The sequence below is a fragment of the Populus alba genome, chromosome 4, assembly GCF_005239225.2.
Source record: "Populus alba chromosome 4, ASM523922v2, whole genome shotgun sequence".
Classification (NCBI taxonomy): domain Eukaryota; kingdom Viridiplantae; phylum Streptophyta; class Magnoliopsida; order Malpighiales; family Salicaceae; genus Populus; species Populus alba.
The window spans coordinates 21,365,114-21,388,016 of record NC_133287.1 but is presented as its reverse complement, the minus strand read 5'-3'; the positions used below and the strand labels follow the sequence as shown (position 1 = coordinate 21,388,016).

The 22,903-nt window shown below is 33.4% G+C and overlaps 1 protein-coding gene and 2 pseudogenes across 1 annotated transcript; all 3 read left to right on the top strand.

Annotated features, from left to right (window-relative positions):
• Positions 1 to 777: 777 nt before the first annotated feature.
• On the top strand, positions 778 to 9,552 carry LOC118038799 (uncharacterized). The gene is made up of 5 exons (XM_035045223.2): positions 778 to 958; positions 1,818 to 3,556; positions 7,923 to 8,329; positions 8,403 to 8,463; positions 8,860 to 9,552. The coding sequence occupies exons 2-5, from the start codon at positions 2,018 to 2,020 to the stop codon at positions 9,352 to 9,354; spliced, it is 2,502 nt and encodes an 833-aa protein (XP_034901114.1). The 5' UTR covers positions 778 to 958; positions 1,818 to 2,017; the 3' UTR covers positions 9,355 to 9,552.
• Positions 9,553 to 11,493: 1,941 nt separating this feature from the next.
• On the top strand, positions 11,494 to 19,615 carry LOC140954230 (uncharacterized; annotated as a pseudogene).
• LOC118038734 (BEL1-like homeodomain protein 8) lies at positions 19,593 to 22,034 on the top strand (annotated as a pseudogene).
• The last annotated feature ends 869 nt before the right edge of the window (positions 22,035 to 22,903 follow it).

Below are 22,903 nucleotides of genomic sequence, written 5' to 3'. Positions count from 1 at the left end.
AATTTTTTAAATATTTGATTTTTTAATAAAGATTCAATCTAATTGAAATTTAGATTAAATTCCCTGAGTTTGTTTACATGTCGATCTGAATATTTGATATGATTTAGATTAAATTCCTTGTGTTTGTTTACATGATCTGAATATTTGATATGGGAGTGTTTTGCTTGAGTGTTCTTTAACAAGGGTTAGCTCTCTCTAAGAGTTTAAGGGTTTATTTAGAATTATAATAATGATAATGATTCAAATGTTTAAAAAATATTTTTAAAATTAAAAAAACAAACTAAATCCTTTCCAATAAAAGTTTAATGATTTTTTTTTTTATTGATTTAGCCTTAATAATGCTTTCCATGCCTCATTGATGCATGATACCTTAAACTCATCTATGACAATGCCGCATAAAAAAGTTTTAGGAAAGACATTTCAAGATTAAAATGTCCAAAGAGTTTAATTTATTACTTAAAATAATAAAGTTTAAATTTTTTAAACATTAAGAAGAAGTTTTTTTTATTATTAATCTCTCATAATTGTACTGTAAATAGTTATTTATTAGTAAGACATGATATTTTAGTCATTAAAATCATTAATTAGGGGTGTTTCCTAGAACTACAACGTCCTGCCTTTTATATGGCCCTATGCATCAAAAGGGAAAAGACTTAAAGAGTGAAATTCGCTCGAGGGACCCATCGGGGAGACAAGAATTCAATCCACGAGCGTGCCATTTTCTTTGCCGTCCGATTTAACGTCAAAACCACGTTAAAACATCGCTTGAAAAAGTTAAAGCGCGGGTTAAGCGTTAAGGCTAACGGCAAATACCAAAACTTCGCAATTATTGTCCTTCTCCTCCTTCGTGTACGCTTTCTTCTCCCACCAAAACACAACCAAGTAACCTCACCGGAAACTCGCCGGAAATTGTACCCTTCTCGTGTTTTTATGGATTGGTTTCCATGTTTTTTTTAAGGTAATTACTATTTTTCTTTATACAAGATTAGAGTATTCCTTATGAGTTTTTCCTTTGAAATTTGATCATCAAAATCTTGCTCAAAGATTTATCTTTATCTTCTTCCTTTTTTCCCCTCGCATCTCCTTTTTTCCCTTTCATTTTCATGTATTTGGAAATCTCTGTTTGATATCTATATGTTTTCTTCTTCATAACCTATGAGGGTTATCAAGAAGCAACTAAAGCTGCAGGGGTCAAAGTGAAACAAGAGATTTTCATTATACATGTTCTTCAACAATTGGATCTCTTCCTACTCAGTCTCTCATTCTTGTTTTTTCCTTGGCTGTTTTAGACTGCTGACATGCACGAGGGTTTATGCTGTTTTTTTATTGAATTAGGGTTACAGTGGTTTACGTGAGGTATAATTATGATATACCTGTACTGCAGTATATAGACATGCATATAAAAGGGTGGCAGGTTACAGACGGTTCTTATTTAGTCCAAGATTGAGTTGGTTCGAGTTGTTGAGTATTAACTCTGCAAGATTTTCTCACTGCTCCTTTGGTGGGGGGAAAGAAAGCCTTACAGTTTGGCTGTAACAGTACAAAAGTTGAAAATAAAATAATGATGACGATGAAAATGGTAGAAAAAGTCTTGTACAGATTTGAGAGCAGAGACCTCTATCTGAGTGATGACGAACCTACAGTTTGTTCTACTGTTATTGCTTTTCTTTTTTCCTTTCTTGATGAATATGTTTTCGTTCTTCTAGATTCGTGTCGTCATATCCTGCCACTTTTTTAATTTTTTATTCTGTTACATTTTATGTCACTCGTGGCTGTAAAATTTAGAGCATTAATATACCATGTAATCTCTGTAACAGGATGGTATTGCAGGAACTTTAAGTTCGTAGAGTGACAGGACCAAGCTTGGTGGATGTTGGAAACGATGGATTCTTTCACCTGTTTCTTACTTTCAATGTCTTGTTCAAGGTGGCAAGCTTGGCTTTAAGTTGCGTATTGAGCTTACTAGAGAGGTTCCGGTCAAAGTAAGCAAAACCCGAGGGTGGCATCCTAGCATTAGATGGACACAAGAAATTTAAGTCCTGATTCACATGTAGCACAGCAAAGCCGGAGAGACAAGTTGAGAGTTCAACAAAGTTTATCCTCAGTCCAGCATATAGATGAATTTCCTAACTGTTTGGAACATTATTCTATCCGTCCGGGGCTAAGCCCAGATCCTGTTCACGTTCGAAATATTAGGAATGGCAATATACTTTATGATTCTACCATGTTTTCCTCAGAAATGCTCAATTTTGCAACAAGTTCTCATGCTGTATCAGCTTCTAAAGATGCAGTTGTTGATCAAGAGCTAGAGCCTATACCTGCAGAGGATTCTTCATTCACCAGCATGTCTCACCCAGTTTTATCCAACTTCAATGCTTCATCACCTAAATCCACTACCTGTGACCCACAAGAATGCGGTAATTGGAGAAGCCTTGACTCGCAGCAAAGTTATGATTTGATGGTGAATTATGCTGGTGGTTCAGTAGGTGGGGAAAGGAATCAGAAGCCTATGTTTGTTGGTGAAGTCTTGTCAAATAATGCAAGAGTAAGCAACATTTCAACATCCAGACAATATTGGATGCCTAGTTACTTTGAGAACCAAGATGTTCAGCTTCCATTTACTTTAAGGAATTCATCTGGTGAAATTTTAAGCGATGATAGCCTGAGGGAGGCGAGGGAGATGCAAGTTACTTCTCTTCCACCTTACCAAAATACACTCCTTGATGTTATTCCTTCTGGCTGTTTTCGGCCTAGAATTAATGAACGCATAGTTCATTCATCATATGCAACTGCGTCAACTGCTTTACATATTGATAATAATACCAGCACTTGGATGAGCAGACCACTTGAAAACTACCATCACTGGAGTGGTGAGTTCGGTCTTATTGCAAGGACAAGTGACCAAGAGTTGAGGACTATTGGAAGTGATGCTAACACTCAGGGTTTATCTTTGTCTCTTTCATCAATCAATCCACCATCTAAAGTTGAAGCTACCCATTTTGGAGAGGGATGTGCATCCGAACATTTGCAGTTGAAGGTGGCTCGGGTTTCTCAAGAATCTCAACAAGATTCAAAAATTTCCAAGTCAAGCTCCTTCTGTGCTATGCCTAAACCGTCAATTATAAGTAAAGGTGGTGGGAAATCACTTCATGACGTCGTGGGAACTTCTACACATGCTTTTCGAAGTACTGGTCCTCTCGGACCTTTTACTGGATATGCAACTATTCTAAAGAGTTCAGGATTCTTGAAGCCAGCTCAGGAGCTACTGGAAGAATTCTCTATTATAACAGGCCCAAAACTCATGAGAACATTTGAGATGTTTGAGAGGATATCTGGAGATCAAGTTAGTGCTCCAGATTTGGCGGACACTGTTAATACTGTTGACGAAGAGGGAGGGACTAACGGCAACGATATTTCAGGCATCTCATCCTCTACATTTTACAGTTCGAACAAGCGAAGTGGTAGTGCTGGTGTAGGCGGCGGCGGCAGCTCTTGTGGATCTTATGGTCCAGAATACCAACAAATGAAGGCAAAGCTCCTATTCTTGGAAGAGGAGGTTTGTCTACTCTTCACCTCTCTCAGTTTTTTTTCCCCACTTTTTTTGGGGGTAACATCATCATTTGTCAAGAGAGAGAGAGAGAGAGAGAGAGAGAGAGAGAGAGAGAGAAGAGTTGATGATGGTGGAATCTCCATGGAATTTAAAACTACTTAAACTTGTGCTTTACCTGATTAGGCTGCTAGTTTATAACATAGCTTAAGTAGTTTCGAGACTTTTAGATGTACTTTTATTCCCAAAGAAATTATGAATTAAAACGGATATATTAACTAATTACGCAAAAGAAAGCTGCATATTTATTTATTCATTTAATTTTAAAATGAATATGATGCATTAAGCGAACTTTGAGGATCTTAAAGCTGGCATGAGCAAAAATGCTGTAAGCAAAATGAGATGGTATGGCGAGCATATGCTTCTGTGGAGAGGAAAAAAAAAAATCTTAACAATTGAAGGACGAAGATAAACACTGCTGGCCTTAAGATAACAGGAGTGAGAATTGTTGTTGCTTTGAATTGTGTGCTCACTCTCTGACTGCTCTTAGGAATAGTTATGGTTTGAGTTTTTTTCAAGGTTAGCGTAACGATTATTGAATACCTTTTATCAAGACATGTAGAGCAGGTTTCATATCCAAAGTGCCGAAAGAGATGAGCTTAGGAATTAGAATTGAGCTCATACTTCTGGCACCCAGGCTCTCGTGCTATTTATTAAAATGATTGCTTGATTATTGAGGCAACATGACTCAATCATTTGGAAAAATATCGATGACTGAAAAGGAAGTCAGCTGTCAGACATGCAGCTTCCATAGTAGATCTTGGACTGTGCTTAGATGGCAAGGGATATGGTGGAGGACGACTCCATTAAAGTGAGTTTTTGGTCAAAACGCCACAAAGTGGCAACTTGAGACTTGAACAAGGAAAAAAAAAGGCTATTTATAGATGCTATTTATGTGCTTAAAAAACTCTGATGCTATGTATAGTGGTCCTGGCAGACCAGAGTCTGTGAATAAGGATATCTCATCCAAATATAGGTTTCCTTTGGGCTCGAATACTTTCCTCATGTTTTCTTTTCCATGCATGATATGTATACCGCATCAGGAAAGAAAACTAGGAAGATCAAATTAGGTTTTGTAATTGTCTTGAAGAGCAATTGTCATGTAGGAAACTATCTTGTTGAGTTTGAGCACTTTCCCCTTCTTCATTGCTTCAGAATCAATCGAGAGAACTTGAATTTGCTGGACTTTTAATGACAAGATGATACTTATATGGGACTAAATAGAGTGCTTTTATTTATTTTTATTTTTGGAAGCTTGAAAAAGACATTATTGTTTTGTCCACTTCAAATTGGTATGGAATATTTTCCTTTCTTCGCCTTGTTCCCAGTCAGTTCTGAAGCTGCATAGGACTTTTTTTTTTTTTTACCATATTGTAGGATTTTAGGACTATTTACATGGGCATTTAGTGATTTCATGGGGTTTCAATACCAAAATGAGTTTTCAAATATGTCAAGCCTCGCAATTTTGCTGCCTACATGTACTTCAAAATTATAGTGTTGATTTCACCATGATAAAATCAGTTGCATGATACTAGCTGCTTCAATCATCTCTCAAGCAAGCTTGCATACAAATACCAAACGCATCGCATTCAGTGTCTGTTACCCTTTGCTGGCATACATTATTGCCACTTTTTTTCAAATATCTTGATGTTATATACAGTGTAATGAAGAAATTATGTTCCACTGGTAGGTAGAACGCAACTTATAATCGTCCTAACTTGTAGTTGCATGCTGATTAGTAATTTAGATGCTATTCATGGACGGTACGAGGGCACATCTTGACTGGCTGCACCTTCTACTTGTTCTGTTCAAGGCTGCATTACAAATATTCTGAGGCCAGGAAAGGTTTTGTGGTTTGTAATCAGCTGATATGGATTGGTTATATAAACTAGTGACCATTGATGGATTACTTTGAAATTAGATACTAAATGGAATTAGTGGTGGGACCTTGATGGCCAACCTTGTCCAAACATCATGTCAATCCCATAATGGAATTAGTGCACTTAACTTTCAAAGTAACTGTTCACAAGTCCAAAACCCAACAAGTTGTTATGTCAAAATTATTGACATTATCATTGTGCATACCCTCGTGGATTTCTTCAGTAAAATTATCATATTGCCCTGAACAATTTAAGTCTTATAGCATACTTTCATATTTTTCACGGGACACATTTGCTATTACAAGATTGAATTTGGGGGGCGGGGGTAGTAAAGGAGTCTTTTAAATCTTTAATTTGCACAATGTAATATCTAAAATACCCTGAACAATTTAAGTCTTGTAGCATACTTTCATATTTTTCATGGGACACATTTGCTATTACAAGATTGAATTTGGGGGGCGGGGGTAGTAAAGGAGTCTTTTAAATCTTTAATTTGCACAATGTAATATCTAAAATACCTTTAAAAGTTGAATTTCTTTAACAATTAGGGCAATGACGTTTTTGGTTTTAACTTTTTCTTGGCACAATGTAGTTAATGAAGTGCTCTTAGAGTCGAATAATTTAAAGCTATGAATGAGGGGGTTTTTGATCTTTTTATTATTATTATTTCTTGTTAATGTTTTGTGGGATTAGGGGCAATTTGGTATTTGCATAAATTAAATGAAAAAAGGAAATGCTGCGAGTGTGTGGGATGTGTCTCGCTGCTCCCTTAATGGTGGTTTGGTGCATGTTGCCGCTCAATGCATGGTGGAGCTCTAACGATATTTTCAAAATCTTGACTTTTTTTTATCAAATTTTAATGTCTTTTCAATTTCATCATTCGATTCATGATCTTATTTTTAATGTTTTCATATTTGATCTTTATTTTTGTGCTTTTCATTTTAGTTTTGGATTTATTTGTGAATTGGATTTTTCTTTTCATTTTTGCTCTTCAATTCGATATTTGATGATATTTAAGGTTTGACTCTTAATGTTTTAATTTCTAATTTTGATTCTTAGCTCTTTTCTTAATTTTTATTTTGTTTTCAATTTCATCTTTAGATCTATAATCTTGATTTTTTTTTATTTCATCATCCAACCTTTGATTTATTGAGATTTGATTTCCTTGATTTTTGCTCTTGTTTTTAGGCCCTATTCGGGAGTCAATCCGGGACAACTATCGGGTCACGGGTCGAGGGGGTTGACTCGGATTAACTCAAGTCAACCAAATGATTTTGTTTTTTAAAAAGTCAAAATGATACTGTTTTGAAAAAAAAAGGAGAATAGTCAATGAGTTTTAATCCCTGTTTTGACTAGATTTGCCCCGGGTTAATTGAAATATTGATCAATCTAGGTTTTTGACCACATTACACTAGAACAATTTCCCCCTGATTTCTTTTGTAACTTGACTTGGTCAATTTGTTTTGTAACTCGGATTGGTCTAAGCCACGGTCACCTGGGTTATGGGCCAACTTGTTAGCTTAAGCCATGTTTTAAAATAGTGGTTTTCAGGATACAATGCTTTCATTTTAGTCATTAGCTAGGTTCATGATTTTGAAAAGTTAACATGGGTTGATGTTTTTTTTCTGGATTACATCCTCCAAAGTTTTTTGTTTTGAAAAATAAACTTTGTTATCTTCTTCAATTTTCTTTTCAATTAGGCTACTCATACCTAATGATTTAGGTGAGAGGTTTGTCCGGGTGATCCATGTTTTTTTAAGGTTGTTTTTTTATTCTTTTTGAATTTTTCCTTTAAAATCCAATTTTTTAAAAATTAAACTTCATTTTTTTTTCATGTTTTGCATGATTCTACTCGCCGGTTTTGACAACTGCACTTGTTTTGCTGCTATTTTGTTTTTTTAAGATTTTTTTTCATTGATTTTTTTTCTTAGATTTTATCTATATTTTGACTTTTGGGAATTGACAATTATTATTTTATTCAATTTTTTTCTATAATGTCGAGTTATAGATAGTGAGCATCGGTTTTTTATGTTGCAAAAAAATCAGCCCTAACTATATAGTGAAAACTAAAGTGTGATCAGCAGCATCTCAACATGCGTAGTTTTTACTGTTGATTTTCCCAAGGTCTGGTGCGCCAAGAAAAAGGCACAGCGGAATTGCTGTTTCTCCTATTGACAACCATAGAAAGTTGTTTATGCCCCCATCATTATACATCAATACATGTTCCTATGCCCATTCCAATCTTGTCTAACTTTGCCCACACCCCCCCAATCCATTCATTACTTCTCTAATATTGCCACGACCGGATATTCTTAGAATCTGCATGCCTGTAATCTTTATCTATCTTTTGAGATATTAACACATTAATTTTCCTGTATCATCACTTAAAACGAGCATGCTTGCTGACTGTACTGCACTGCATGTGTTACCAAAAGGTTGGCAGAAGGTACAAGCAATACCATCAACAGATGCAAATGGTAGCTTCTTCTTTTGAATCAGTGGCTGGACTTAGCGCTGCAACCCCGTACGTTACCTTGGCTCTCAAAACAGTCTCCGGGAATTTCAGGTGTCTGAAACATGCCATCGTGGACCAGCTCAAACAGGTGACAAAAGCCGTAGGAGATGATCTTTTCTCCAGGAATACAGTTGCAGTGGGTAGTAAAGTTGATACAAGTGCATCAAGGTTAATATACATGGATCAAAGCATTCAAACGAACAAATCTGGTGGGGTTAATGTAGGGTACCATGAACCCCAACAACACATTTGGAGGCCCCAAAGAGGCCTACCAGAACGTTCAGTAGCAGTTCTTAGAGCTTGGCTGTTTGAGCATTTTCTTCACCCGTGAGTTTCCCACCACCGTTCAAATCTGCAATTTGGTTCGAATATTTTATTGAATAGACTTTTCTCCTCGTAGGTACCCCACAGACGCTGATAAGCACATGCTAGCCACTCAGACGGGTCTATCTCGAAACCAGGTAAGTCAGCTTCTTGTTTATCTGTTTAATCATTTATTTCCAAGGGTCTCGATTCAATTTGGGCGATGGGATTAATTAGGACCGATATATACATTGATTTGATTGGATTTGTTAGCGTATGAATTGGGTAAGATTACTGTTCCTCGTTTGCTTTCTTGGTATTTCGGCACCATAATGCTCTTTTTTAGAGCCCTTGAAGTTGAATGACACTAAATTAAAATAAAATATGTTTTAACTACAGCAGTTTGGCAGCATTTCATAAGAAAGATAAAATATTCGTGTGATCTTGTTTGGTTTAGAAATCTGTTGACTACATTGGCTTCTAGATACTACTTTACTCCACTAGATGTAGATGCAATTATCATGTTTGATAATTAAGTTGAAAGATTAGTGCAGGTGTCAAACTGGTTCATCAATGCCCGGGTGCGCTTGTGGAAACCTATGGTTGAGGAAATACATATGCTTGAAGCCAAAGGTCTGGCAGAAAAAGCTGGGAAGAACGATGGAAATTCTGCAGAGGGTAATAGCCAGTCAAATGACGAGGAAGGCTCAAACAAGTTTGGTACAAATTCTGTGCTAGATAAACAAATGGAATGCTATGGCATTGGTTCCTCTGGAGGCTGTGGTGAACAACTGGATGCAGAAGAATTCAATAGAGAGAAGAGGTCAAGAGTAGAATTTCAGGTCCCTACCACCATGGATGGATCACCGATGAATTTTCTGCCTTCTCAGAGAAGTGGGGCTGATAATGGTGGACTCGGTGCTGTTTCACTTACTTTGGGTCTTAGGCAAGGTATTGAAAGTGCACAGCATCAAATACAATTGCAACAACACAAGGGTCATTTTAAGCAGCCATACGGAGGTCAGATGATTCATGATTTTGTGGGTTGATGTGTCTGTCTATATATCCATTTCATCTTCAAATGGAAGTTGAAAGTGAATAATAAGGCCACAGAAGAATGACTCTTTTTGCCACCATATATCTCAAATGACCAAGGAAAATTTATTGGGGTATATACTTGGACCTTCTCAGGCTTTAAATTGAATATAAATCTTTGCTGATGCTTGTTGGCAAATGTTTTATGATCATTTTGTTTAACACCTTGTGAAACTTACAATTATGCCAACCCAGAAGTTCCCTACCACGGTCAAAGCTAGCACTTGGCTGTGTCTAATGTGTTACAGAAAGCAAATAGTATGAGAGACTTGAGAACAGCCAATCACCACTAGAAAAACATATTATATTGTCTCCCAAAACTCTATATTTGGGGTAGTGTCAGGGGGCTACGTGCATTGAAATTGTGGAAAGGTTAGTGACGAGCCAGCAAAAGGAAGAGGAAGAACGCACGGCGAGGGTTTGCTGTCCGATAATAGCCCTCGGCCAAGCAGACGGCCATGTCCGCCAAGTTGTTTTGGGGTTGTTATTTAGGCCTCAACTCAATTTGTAACTATTATGGACCGAATGCCAATCTCTGGCAAATTTTCAAGAAGTAAAATTAAAATATTTTTAATGCATATACTATTACAAAAACTGCACAGAAGTGTCAACTCGAGCTTTCCAATCAACAAAATAATTAATAAATTGTTGTGAGGAGGTACACTGTGGAAGTATAATTGTCTCCGCCCTCCTTTACCCATGAGAGAAGAGAGAACGATGTGAATAGTGACGTGAAGTCATGAAAGCAAGAACCATGCACAGGGACAGCCTTCGTTTTTTTGTAGCAAAAACCAGTGAGTGTGACACCTGAAAAGCAAAAGATATGGCGGTCGACATGAACAGTTGGGGGCAAAGCAAGAAATCAGATACGAAGTGACTACAGCGGCAGGTGAGGTGAATATGAAAAGTAATATCTAGCTCCTACTTTCTTTCGTGTACAATAAATGTCTTGTCCTCTTACGTTGCCTTGCATCACATGTTACTATTGTGGAAGTTTTTAATGTTTCAGTTCTCCGCTTGTCAAACCTATGGTTTTAAAATTCATTAAAAAATATATTTTTGACATCGTTCTTTAATGATAAATAATTTTATTTAAGTGCCGTAATTTAATATTATAATTATTAGAAATCATATCATATCAATAACAAATATATAATACAAGATTGATTATATATATAAAAAATTATTATTACTTTTTAAATTTTCAATATGTGATTAGGCTCCATTATTAATTTTGTTTTAAATTACTAGAAATTTATGCTATAGTAGTTTGTTTGTAATATTCTTGACTATAACACTAGTGAATATTCAACTACATATACTTTTAACTTTAATAATGATAAAATATTACATAGTTATAAAATAAATATTGCTAAGAGTTAGCAATTGAAGGGTGTTTGAACTGTTGTATATAATATTCCTGATTCTGGTATTAATGAATATTTAATTATGAATACTTGCAACTCTAACGTTGATAAATATTATGTAACTATAAAAAATAAAAAAATTTAAATCAATATTTTTATTTTTAATTTTAATATCAATAAATAAACAAATAAATTTAATTTTAAACATATATATATTTTTTTTAAATTGAATCCAGCTCAGCCAGTATGAGGTGGGCAATACCCAGCCAGCCCAGGCACTGTTGCATAGCATACGTGAATTACTCACTCATGCTGGCAACAGTGCCAGTGTAATTTAAAAATGAGGGAAGAAGAATGCTACTAACTTGTAGCTTGAAGACCGAAGATGAAGACGCTGGTGGCGACCTGGCTTTGGTTTGGAAGAAGACGATGATGAAGGTGTAGTGGCTGGCCAAAACTTCCTCTCCACCTCTGTTTCATTCCTCCCTGCTTATGTGATATATATTCTTGGTTTTCTCTCTCCGTCTCCTTTTCTCTCTCTCGGTTTTCTCTGATCGTGCTCCTCACTGTTTACTCTGTCCTGTGCCTTTCGTTTTCCTCTAGTTCTCCTTCCAGTTCTTTCCACGTTCGTTTTTGTTCGTTCCTTTGTTCTCTCCTGCTCCTCTTTTTTTAATTCATCCCCACTTTCCTGTTTGTGGCCTTCTCTGGCTTTTATAAAGCCAGAGAATGACCTCTGTTCGTGCGTTCGAGCCTCAACATAATGGGGGGCGTTCACTCCTGTCTTTGAGAAGAGTCAGCACTGTTGGCCATGATATCGTGGTCTCTGGAGAGGGCGTCGTCGAGGATAATGGGCTATACATTCCCTGCAAAACCGGTCCTTGGGATGAGGTAGAAGGCGATAAATAGTCTTATGACACGGTGCCGTTTTCTACTCTGCAGTGGCTTTTTAAGATCTGGTCACTGAAGTTCTGAACGTTTGTAATCAAGGCCCTTGGTAAATTGTACTTAGAGCCCTGTATTTTAGTGCCATTTACAAAATGATCCTTGAACTTTAATTTCTTGTAATTTTAACCCGAATTAGCCTCAAACCTTGATATTTCTTTAATTAAATCTCTAATTTCATTTCAAGTTCAATTAAGTCCTTAAAATTCTAATTTATGTTGTCTTAACTCAAATTTCAATTTATTTCTTATTTTTTTTTTATTTCATATATTTTTGTTTTTTCAATAAAATAAAAGTAAAAAATTAGATTATGATAGTGCTTCTAATTTTAAACTAGATGTTATGCACGTGTGATGCTGCGAGCATGTTGTATGCTCGTGTGTTTTTAAAAAGTTTGTAGAAAAGTTATAAAAAAGTTCATATGGAGAAAAATTGTTACAATACACAATGTTTTTAAAGAAAAAACTATAAAGTTAAATTTTCAACGAATTTAATATTAAAAAAATAAAATCGATAAAGATAATTTTAAAAAAAAATCATTAAAAAAATAATGTGGGGAAACACTGTAGCAATCCATAATGTTTTAAATAAACAAATACGAAGCTAAATTCTCAACTAGTTCAATATGAAAAAAAAATAAAAATCAACAAATACAATTCTGGAAAAAAACAAAAAAAAATCATAAAAACAAATCATGTGGGGAAACACTATAGCAATCCATAGTGTTTTAAAGAGAAAAAACTACGATGCTAAATTTTCAATCAGCTTAATATTAAAAAATATAAAATTAACAAAAAAAATCTAAAAAAAATAAAAAAAAAGAAGACAATTTTGAAAAAAAAAAAAAAGAAGCAAAAACCATATGAAAAAAAAAAAAACATGTGGGGAAAGTTAAAGGTAAATTCTCAAACTAGCTCAATATTAAAAAAAAATTGACAAAGATAATTTTGAAAAAAAAAAACATGTGGGAAAATACTGTAGCAATCTACAATGTTTTTTTTTTTAAAAAAAACTACGAAACAAAATTATCAATTAGCTCAATATTAAAAAAATAAAATTGACAAAGATCATTTTGAAAAAAAAAAAAGAAAATCCATAAGAAAAAAAAATCATTTAGGGAAACATTATAGCAATCCATAATATTTTTTTTTAAAAAAAACTACAGAACTAAATCCTCAATCAGTTTAATATTAAAAAACAATCGATAAAGATTATTTAAAAAAAAACACAAAAATAAAAAAGAAGAAAAAAGAAGAAGAAGACAATCTTGGGAAAAAAAGGATAAAAAAAAACATGCAAAACCAAAAAGAAGGGGGGGAAACGAAAAAACAATGTGGGAAAATTTTTTTTTAAAAAAAAAGAAGAAGAAGAAGACAATTCTGGAAAAAAAAAGAAGAAAAAAAACATGTAAAGCAAAAAAAAAAAAAAAAAACTTTTGTAAAACCATATTTAGTGTAGAATTTTTCAAAAATAATGCTATGAAATCCATTGTCACGGTCACTCATAATATTTGAAATTACAAAAGCTTTTTTTTTTATTTATTTAGATTCTATTTGTAAGAATTTAAAAAGGTTTGAAGAGCCTTACTCTTGTGAGAAGTATACACTAACATAATCTACAATAATTATGAATATATAATTCTTACTATTGAAACTAGTTACCCTTATTAGACCAAACTAGAAACGTGGCCCGCGCTATGCTGCGGGTTAATTTTTTATATAAAAAATATTAAAAAAAATTAAAATTTAAGAGTATTATGTTTTTCTATAAAATTATATCTAAAAGCATTGAGTCTTTCTGTTACTTCTGATCCAAAAGTTATATTTATAATATTAATAATAATAATAAACTTGCATGACCTAAGTTTAAGTAAGTTTGGTTGTAACATCAAACCCGAAGCCTTTGATATGAGTCTGGTTGTAAGGTTTTGTTATAAAAAAGTGATAATTAAAAAGGAAAAAAATTTAATATTACAGAATGAAATTAAAAAAAAAAGATTAATTGAAAAAAACAAACAATAAAGCAAAGTATTATTCCGATGAATAGTGCTTTGCAAGGAGAGGTACAGTAAAATCCCTCATGAGATCACAATAATTTAATGACCAGTAAAAAAAAAAATAAAGTTTAATTCTTAATCAAATCGATATTAAAAGATGAAATTGAAAGAAAAAAACTACTTAAGAAAAAAAAATCTTAATTAACTGGTTTAACCCGTCAAACCTGGGATTCGTGTCATAAAATTGAAAGAAAAAAGATTGATGTCTTTTAGTTATAGTTAATTACAATATTTAAAGATGAAATTGAAAGAAAAAACCAATAAAGAAAAAATATATATATATGAATCAATTGGGTCAGCCCACCAAATCAGGTTAACCTGTCATACCTAAGATTCGTGTCATAAGAATGTGATAAATAAATAGAAAAAAATTAACATTAATAAACTAAAATGAACAAAAAAAAAGATTAATTAAAAAGAAAAAAAGAAAAGGAAAAAAAATTATAGGAAGAAAAAAACTAATGAAGAAAAAAAAACTAAATTAACTAGGTTAACCCGTCAAACCAGGTTAATCCGTCAAACCTAGGATTCGTGTTATGAAAGTTTGATAACTAAATAGAAAAAAACTTAATATTAACAAACTAAATTTTAAAAAAATAATTAAAAAGGAAAAAAAAAAAGCAAAAAGCAAAAAAAACAAAAACAAAAACACTAAACAAAAAAAAATATTAATTAAAAAAAAACAAAGAAAGAAAAGCTTACATGAAGAAAAAAACTAATGAAGAAAAAAAGAAAAAAAAATCTAAATTAACTGGGTTAACCCTTTAAATTTAGTTGACCCGTCAAATCTGGGATTCGTGTCATGAAAGTTTAATAACTGAAGAGGAAAAAAATTTTTACAGGTTAACCCAGAATTAGCTGGGTTAACCAGTCAAACCTGGAATCCATATCATGAAAGTTTAATAACTTAATAGAAAAAAATTAACATTAACAAACTAAATTAAACAAAAAAATTAATTAAAAAGAAAAACCAGAAAAAAATCTGGGTTAACGCGTTAAACCCGGAACCTATGTAATGAAAGTTTGATAACTAAATAGAAAAAAAATTTAACATTATCAAAAAAATAAAACAAAAAAATATTCATTATAAAAAACAAAGAAAACAAAACATCTTAAAAAAACATAGAAAAAAGAAAAGAAAGAAAAAGAAAGAAGAAAGAAAAAAAAAACAACTTAAAAAAACAAAGCAAAAAAAAAAAGACAGTTAAGTGTTTTACTGTGGAATGCACTCGAAAAAATTAATTAAAAAATAAAAACCAGATAAAAAATCTGGATTAACGCATTAAACCCAAAACCTATATCATGAAAATTTGATAACTAAATAAAAAAAAATTAACATTAACAAAAAAAAATTTATCAAAAGCAAAGAAAAGAAACAGCTTAAAAAAAAAGAAGAAAAGAAAAAAAAAAATAAACAGCCTAAAAGGAAAAAAAAAAAAAAAGAAGACAGAAATGCTGTATACTATAAAATGTATATTTCTAATCTCTAAGGCATTCTCTGGTGCAAAAAGAAAGAAATGGGAAAGCTGTAAACTGTAAAAAAAAGACAGGAAGAAATATGGCAAGGAGCTTGCCATGTAGCCACCAAAACTAACAAAATTAAAAAGGCCAGAACTTATCGCGAGAATGAATAAAACTCTCCCCGGTAAATACTTTGAATCCACAGTAAAAATAGCATAGGAATCCATAGTGTGAATAAAACTCTTTCTCATAAATGCTGTGAATCCACAGTAAAAATAGCACAGGAATGCACAGTGATTTTAGACACAATCTACAGGAATTCACTGAGCAGTTTTAGTTTCTTTTAATAGGTTTAGGTGATGCAATTAGAGAGCTCGTTATATTGATATGATATTCTTAGCTCGTATGAACTTTTCTTTTTTATATTTGATGTTAGGTAGACCTCTCACTAAATTTTTCTTAGAAATTTTAGAAATCACTCTATATTTCATGACCTAATCTTCAACACCCAATATAAGGAGGTTTTAGTAATGTACTGAAATGTTTAACATCAATGTCATCAAGTTCACTAATATCAATCATAAAAGTGTTTTCACACACTATCAAATGAAGATAATTTTGTTATCAACAACACATATAACTAAGTAATGCAACATTTAAATATAACTCAATTTGAAATTAATGTTTTGCATAAGATCTAATATAAACTCGGTTTGAAACATTACATGGCTTCTATTCAAAAATATCGAGATAAACTATACTCATTAAACATAGTTCTTCCTATTTCTTAAATTTTCCTCTCAATTATCCTATTTTTTTATGGAGTTCTTGGAGTTGAAAACTCATTTGCAGAATCATCTTTAGCGTAGAATTCTTAAAAAATGGTGTTATCAAATTCACCACCATGATCACATATTTGAAATTGCAAAACTTTTTTTATTTAGATTTTTTTGTTAAAATTTAAGAAATCTTGAAGAGCAATTTTTAAAATCCATTCAACCCAATCCAACCTATATAACCCAGTATAAATAACCTAAGTCCTTGGTATAAATAACATTTTCCTTCTCTCAATTTTTTTTCTTCTCTTGCCTTCACACTTGACACTCATACTCATTACTCATTTCTTAATCTATTTCCTTTTTTTCTATTCCTCACTTTCATATAAATTATAGTTTAATTTAATAAAGTCACAATGTATTTTACAATACCAATATTTTTTATTTGATAACAAAGAAATCATGAGAAAACAAATAAAAATTTCAAGTTCCAGATTGAACTTTTAATTTTTTAGTCAAATCACACACCCAAAGTATTTTATAGTCTATTCTTGCTAATCTATTTTTGTATCATATTGCAACTTAATTGTTTGATAAAATGTTTGACTATAACTTTTGTTGTTCTGTTTTTATGTGAAAATTGTAAGTTTTTATGTTGTTTCTAATATATGCATTTTAAAGATCTTATTTAATTCCAATAGTTTCAATACATGAATTTTTTTTTCTAGGATTGTCTAAGTATAAGAGAATTAATATACCTAACCCATTAATATTTGTAATATCTAAAATTTTTTTAGCCCAATCCGATTTATTTAACCCATTTGAATAAAAACAAATTTATATTTTATAAAATATCAACAATTAAATTAAAATACAATTATAAATTACAACCCGACGCACTGTATGGATGACACCCTGGTATTTTCTCTAATAAAGTTGGGTACTGTGATAATTTGAAAAATAAAAAACTCGCATTATTGTACTCCAGCTTGTTGCGTTTCTACTCCAACCAAAAAGAACCTTCACCGGAATCTCACTGGGAAATGAAACGTCCTGTCATCCTGATCATGGCTTACTTTTAACAATAATCATGGATTTTTTGTCTACGTACGGCTTTAACTTTTTTATCAAAGTTTTTTTAAAAGATATATCTATGCGTGGTTTGCGGGTTAGAAAAAAAAAAATTGATTAAATTAAAAAACTAAAAAAATTTATTAATAACTATAAAAAAAACTAATTAGAATTTTTAAAAAATTAACCGGTTCGGTTTGATTTTGATTTTATAAACCTGAAATAAAAAAACCAAACTGAATCGAACTCAAACAAAAAATACTAAAAAAAAAAACGAGCCAAACTAGAAAAAACGAGCCAAACTTGAAAAAAAACTTAGCCAAACTAGAAAAAAACAGAGTCAAATTGAAAAAACTGAGCCAAACTGAAAAAATCAGTTTTTGTTTTAAAATAACCAAAACTGAACCAAACTAAAACTGGTTGATATGAACTGATTTTAATTTTTTAAAAAAACTAATTTAATTATTATTATTTTTTTTTTATGAAAACTAAATCAATCTAAAAATAATCATTCTAGTTTGTTAACTATTTAAGCCTTTTTGATCCAGTATATATATCAACTTGCTTCTTTTTCTTTCTTCAATAGGATTTCACCTCCATTGTTTGTCTGTATTTTATCTACCATATTATTTTATGTAAAATACTGACGACATGAGGTAAGCCCTACAGTCTTGTACTGTAACAATATGGATGTGAAAAAGAATAAAAAGAAGAAGAAGAAAACAACGAGGAAAGTTAAAAGTACTGAACTACTTTTGTACTAATCTGAAACTGCTTCAGTGGATTGCTTCCAGTTGTTTTTAATTTGTTCTTTTTTCCTTTCTTCTACCTTCACGTGGTCTTTTTGACTGATCGTTGTCTTCTCTTTCTTTTTCCTTTTTATGTGTATTATCAATGTCAGCACTGTTTCTCTTGTACCGTGTTTTTTCTAGAAGAATGTAATCTTATCTGCTAATAAGGTGGCAAATAGATCAGTAAATCAAGCCCATAACATTGTTTAACGTTGCTGTACTGCAGGAAGTAGATGGAATTTCATGAAATTTAGTTGTCTAATGAGATTACTAATTAAGTGTTCTAGTCAACGGACTTCTCTAATGATTTGGATCAGTTGGATGTTGCTCCGGGGCTAACCCCAGATTTTGTCCAGGTTCGAAATGTTAGGAATGGAAATATGCTTTATGACCTTTCTCTGCTTTCCTATACAGTGCTCACTTTTGCAACAAGTTCTGATGTTTTATCAGCTCAAAGGGATGCAATGGTTGAACAAGAACTATGTCCAGCACAACTGAATATCCCCATTGCAGCTGATGATTCTTTGTTCACCAATGCTTCTCACACAGTTTTGTCAAACTTAAACGCTTCACCTATAGCCAATAATGGTGATGCACCGGAATGTGTCAACTGGACAAAGCTTGGTTCAGAGCGAAGTTATGATTTGAGTGTTGATTATTACTCTGGTGTATTTCAATGCTTGGATAAGAAAGTGAACTTCCCATCAGGGGAGTGGTGAGCTGGTTCTTATTACAAGGAAGAGGTCCCAAGAGCTGAGGACTGTTCCAAGTGGTGCTAATGCTCAGGGCTTATCTCTGTTTCTTTCGTCAAATCGGCCATCTAAACTCAACGATACGAATTTTGCAGAAGCATATGAATCTGAGTGTTTGGAATCAAAGAGTGGCTTTTCCAAAGAGCCTCATGATGATTCAAAAGTTTCCAGGGAAAGTTATCTGTGTCCATTGCCTATACCATCAATTCTAAGTAAAGGTGGCGGAAAACCATCACATAACTTCCAGGAAATGCTACAAATGTTCAAAACACTGGTCTTCTTGGGCCTTTCACTGGATATCCAACTATTCTAAATAGTTCTAGATTCTTAAAGCCAGCTCAAGAGCTACTGGAGGAATTCTGTGGTGTTAATTTAAAGGTCTGAAACTCATAAGAACATGTGAGTTGCTCAAGAGGCTAGGTGGAGGAGCTAGGCCTCCACGTTTGAGTGATACTGTTAATGAATCTGATACCGGGGATGAAGCTGATGGTGACAACAATTTAGGTGCCTCATTGTTTAACTTTCGCAGATCAAATGAAGAATTTGGTGATTGTGGAGCTAGTAGGAAACATATCTTCTGAAATAAATTGGTTTAAGTAACTAGCAACCAGTGCAGGAATTTTAACATAGACGGTTCTTTAATGGAGCTATCAGAGGATTTTGATTGTCTGTGTGGTCATTTAAAAATGGATAGGATAGTCTTCCTTGTTTGATCAGTAATTATTACTCAGTTAACAGTGCACATCCTTTCAAAGTCACCATGCAAGTCCAAAGACAAATAAGCTGTCTTGTTATGACACCATTACTGACGTGAAAGAAAGGAGGTCAGATCAGCAGCATCTTAAACTTGATAAAAAAAATGCAAATTTTGATTGTTGCCATTCTGCTTAAACTTTGGTTGACGACGAAAAAATGCGAAGTGGACTTGCCTTTGGTCCCCAATAAACTCCAACCAAGTTGTTTATGTTCTATCATTATGGGAAATGAGATTATCTTAAAACTGGTAAGTTATACATATTTGAGAATGTAATGCCTTTGTTGATCATGTAAATTTCGAGAATGTTGGTGGCTTAACTTCTAACATCTGCTTCCATTTATACTTTGAAAAAGCTTTTTTGTGACTCTGCTGCGCTGTTTATTAAAAGGTTTTGCAAGAGTTACAAGCAATATCATCAGCAGATGGAAATGGTTGCTTCATTTTCTGAATCAGTTTCTGGTCTTAGTGCTGCCACCCCGTGAATTTCCTTTGCCCTCAAGGAAGTCTCAGGGAATTTTAGGTTCCTAAAGCATGCCATCTCCGATCAGCTCAAGCATTCAACAAGAGTCGTAGGAGAGAATCCGTTCTCGAACACATTTGAAATTAGCAGTACTGCAGGGAGCTTAAGATACAAGCATCAAAGCTTTCAAAAGAACAAATCTGGCGGGGCGAATGTGGGTTACCTGAAGTCCCAAGAACACATTTGGAGGCTTCAAAGTGTCCCAAGAACACGCACCAGTGATTCTCCGAGCTTGGCTGTTTGAGCGTTTTCTTCACCCGTAAGCCTCTCTCTGTATTCGGTAGTATGTAGTTTGGTGTGAAATATTTACTAAATCAAATTTTTCCTCCATGTAGATAAACCTCAGACACAGATAAGCACTTGCTAGCCACTCAAACAGGTCTTTCTCGACACCAGGTAAGTTAGCTCCTTGTTCATCTCTATAATCTTTTCTTTCCAAGGTGCCAAGGCACTTTGGATGATTGAAGTGAGATGTTCCTAGCCTCTGCATGAAAATCTTCTGGCAGAACAGCAACGGGAATCTCAGCTAAGTTTGCACAACACAAAAATTCAAATCAAATTTTGAAACATATGACCTCTAGATTTTAGCTTAAACCCTTATCATTTAATATAATTGAGATCAATCAATCATTCATTCAGTGATACGAGTTAGTCAGACGACATGCTTATAATAATTATCCTTTTGTTTTGCCTACATAAGACACCAAACCACAAAGATATAGATGCAAGAATTCATCACTTTAGAAATATATAACAACGATAAAATTGCGCCACTCATAAGAAATCCGAAACTTATTAAATAGCTAAGAACATAAGCTGCACTTGAATTCAAATTCAGAAAAAAAAAACCCTTAATTCATTATTGAAAGTTAATTATATACTTAAACAACCTTCCATTATCACTACTACAACAACAATAAGCATAATTTTACAATTAAATATTTTCTTTAGTTTATTCAAACAATTAAAAATAAATCATTTTCCTTTATAAAACTAATAACCATGTAGAAAGTTTAAATTGATAATTTAGCACACTTAAAGCTAAAACAACCATCATAAACACAACTCCAATGCAAATATGGTTGAACAAATTGGATGGATGATATTCGTGACTTCAAATCCACATACTTTTCATGGATTAAAAGGTTGTCAAATCAAACTCAGGGTTGGCCAACAAAGATGTAGTTGACAGCTTTAAAGATTTGATCTGTACATTCAGGTAAACCAAGATCAAAAGAATTATTAGAAGACACTCCTATGTCGTTTAAATTCTAATAATCTTTGTAAATTCTTGAATTTTATCGACATCTAAGTTAAAAAATTAAGCCTGATGTTGCTATTATCAGTCGCATGCATAAAAAATTGTCACTTGCGCGTGCACGTTCCTGCTTGATCCACAAAGTCCAATGACAAGAATTTGATAGAGAAAAACCTCTTAGAATGCTTTATTTATTCTGTTAGGGTGTAAAAAATCGACTTATTGTTTCAGGTGTCTTGGTTCATAAATACCCGGGTGCGCCTCTGGGAACCAATGGTTGAAGAAATACAGACTTGAAACCAAAGGTTTGTTGGAAAACAATCAAGTTTATGGGAAGAATGTTGGGGGTTCTGCTGAGGGTTCCATGCAGCCAGATGGTGGTCGCCAAGCTCCCAAAAAGATTGATACAAAGTACATGTTTAGTAAACAATTGGAATGCTCTCCTAATGGAGCCTCAGGGGGCAGTGGAGATCAACTGGAAGCGGAGGAGAATCAAGAGAAGAGATGGAGAGTGGAGTTTAAGGTTCCGACAAGTGCAAACAGATCGTTGATGAATTTTATGCCATATCAGAAAAATGGGAGTGAAGATGGGGGCCTGGAACGGTTTCGTATACGCTGGGTCTCAGGCATGGTATTGAAAATGCACAACACCAGCAATTGCAACATGAGAATCAGCTGAGGCTGCAATTTGGAGGTCAGACAATCAACGATTTTGTGGGTCGATAAAAAAATTCTTCTGAGTAGTGGAAGTAGAAAGAAAATGGGGAGGAGTTAAAGAGGCAGCTTTCTTTAATTTTGGTAGTGGTACCTGGATGGTCTTGAAGATTTATGTTGCTCTTCGCTAATACAAAGTGGCGAATTTTTTGTCCATCGAACAATATATATAACTTTGTTCCAAGCTTTTATTCTATTTTTAAACATTGATGGCTTCAGTGCTAAACTTGGCGTTACTTTTTTTTTTATAAGCCAATAGACTTGAAATAAACTAAAAATAATATTGATTTTAAAATTAGTAATTGATTAATTTAATTCTTATTCTATACAAATTTATATCTAGGGCTCTCATTTTGTTTCTCCATGGTTTGCTCTAAACCACAAAAATGCGGGGTTGACGTGCTATTCATCATTTCGCTTACATATATGACAACATCTCAAGTCTTCAAGCGTCTCACCTGGATAAATCATTTTGTTTCTTGAGCTCTGCGGGACGATGGACGCCAAGAAGGTTACTTCCTCGCTCTTAATAATCACATTGCTGGTAGAAATGGGTTTTGATGAAGTAGGAGCCAACGAAGCGCTAGATGAATTATTATTCAAAACTTGCATGGCTGTGTGCATGAAAGAAGATGGAGCTACTATTCCAATCTGTACAAAGAGCTGTGAGGAGGCGAGCGAAATTGTCTTTAGAAATCCAGGCTTTCTTATGGGGTTAAGACTTAATAGGTTAATTTAAAATCCTCTCCTGTAAGTTGATGCTTTGTTAGGTCAGAAGACAATTCTCCCTCTTTACTATGATTATAATTTAATTGTGAGTAAAATGATCATCCTTTATACCCAAAATACATGCATTGAGAGTAGCATGCTTCCTCAGTTTTCTTGAGGAGAGTACTTGCTAATTAGGATGATTATTATAGTTACATGTTTAAATTTTAGTTTATCTCTTATTCTTAGGCAGTCTCGTGATCTTGTTTAGATACGAAGAATTAATTAATATAGGATTTGTTTTAGTAGAATAGGAATTCTAAAGAACTC

Bases quoted from the DNA above. Each gene is read 5' to 3' on its own strand.
- LOC118038799 (XM_035045223.2), top strand. From the start codon at position 2,018: ATGGACACAAGAAATTTAAGTCCTGATTCACATGTAGCACAGCAAAGC. The intron at 3,557-7,922 runs GTTTGTCTACTC...TGTTACCAAAAG, and splicing joins TCCTATTCTTGGAAGAGGAG to GTTGGCAGAAGGTACAAGCA. The intron at 8,464-8,859 runs GTAAGTCAGCTT...AGATTAGTGCAG, and splicing joins CGGGTCTATCTCGAAACCAG to GTGTCAAACTGGTTCATCAA.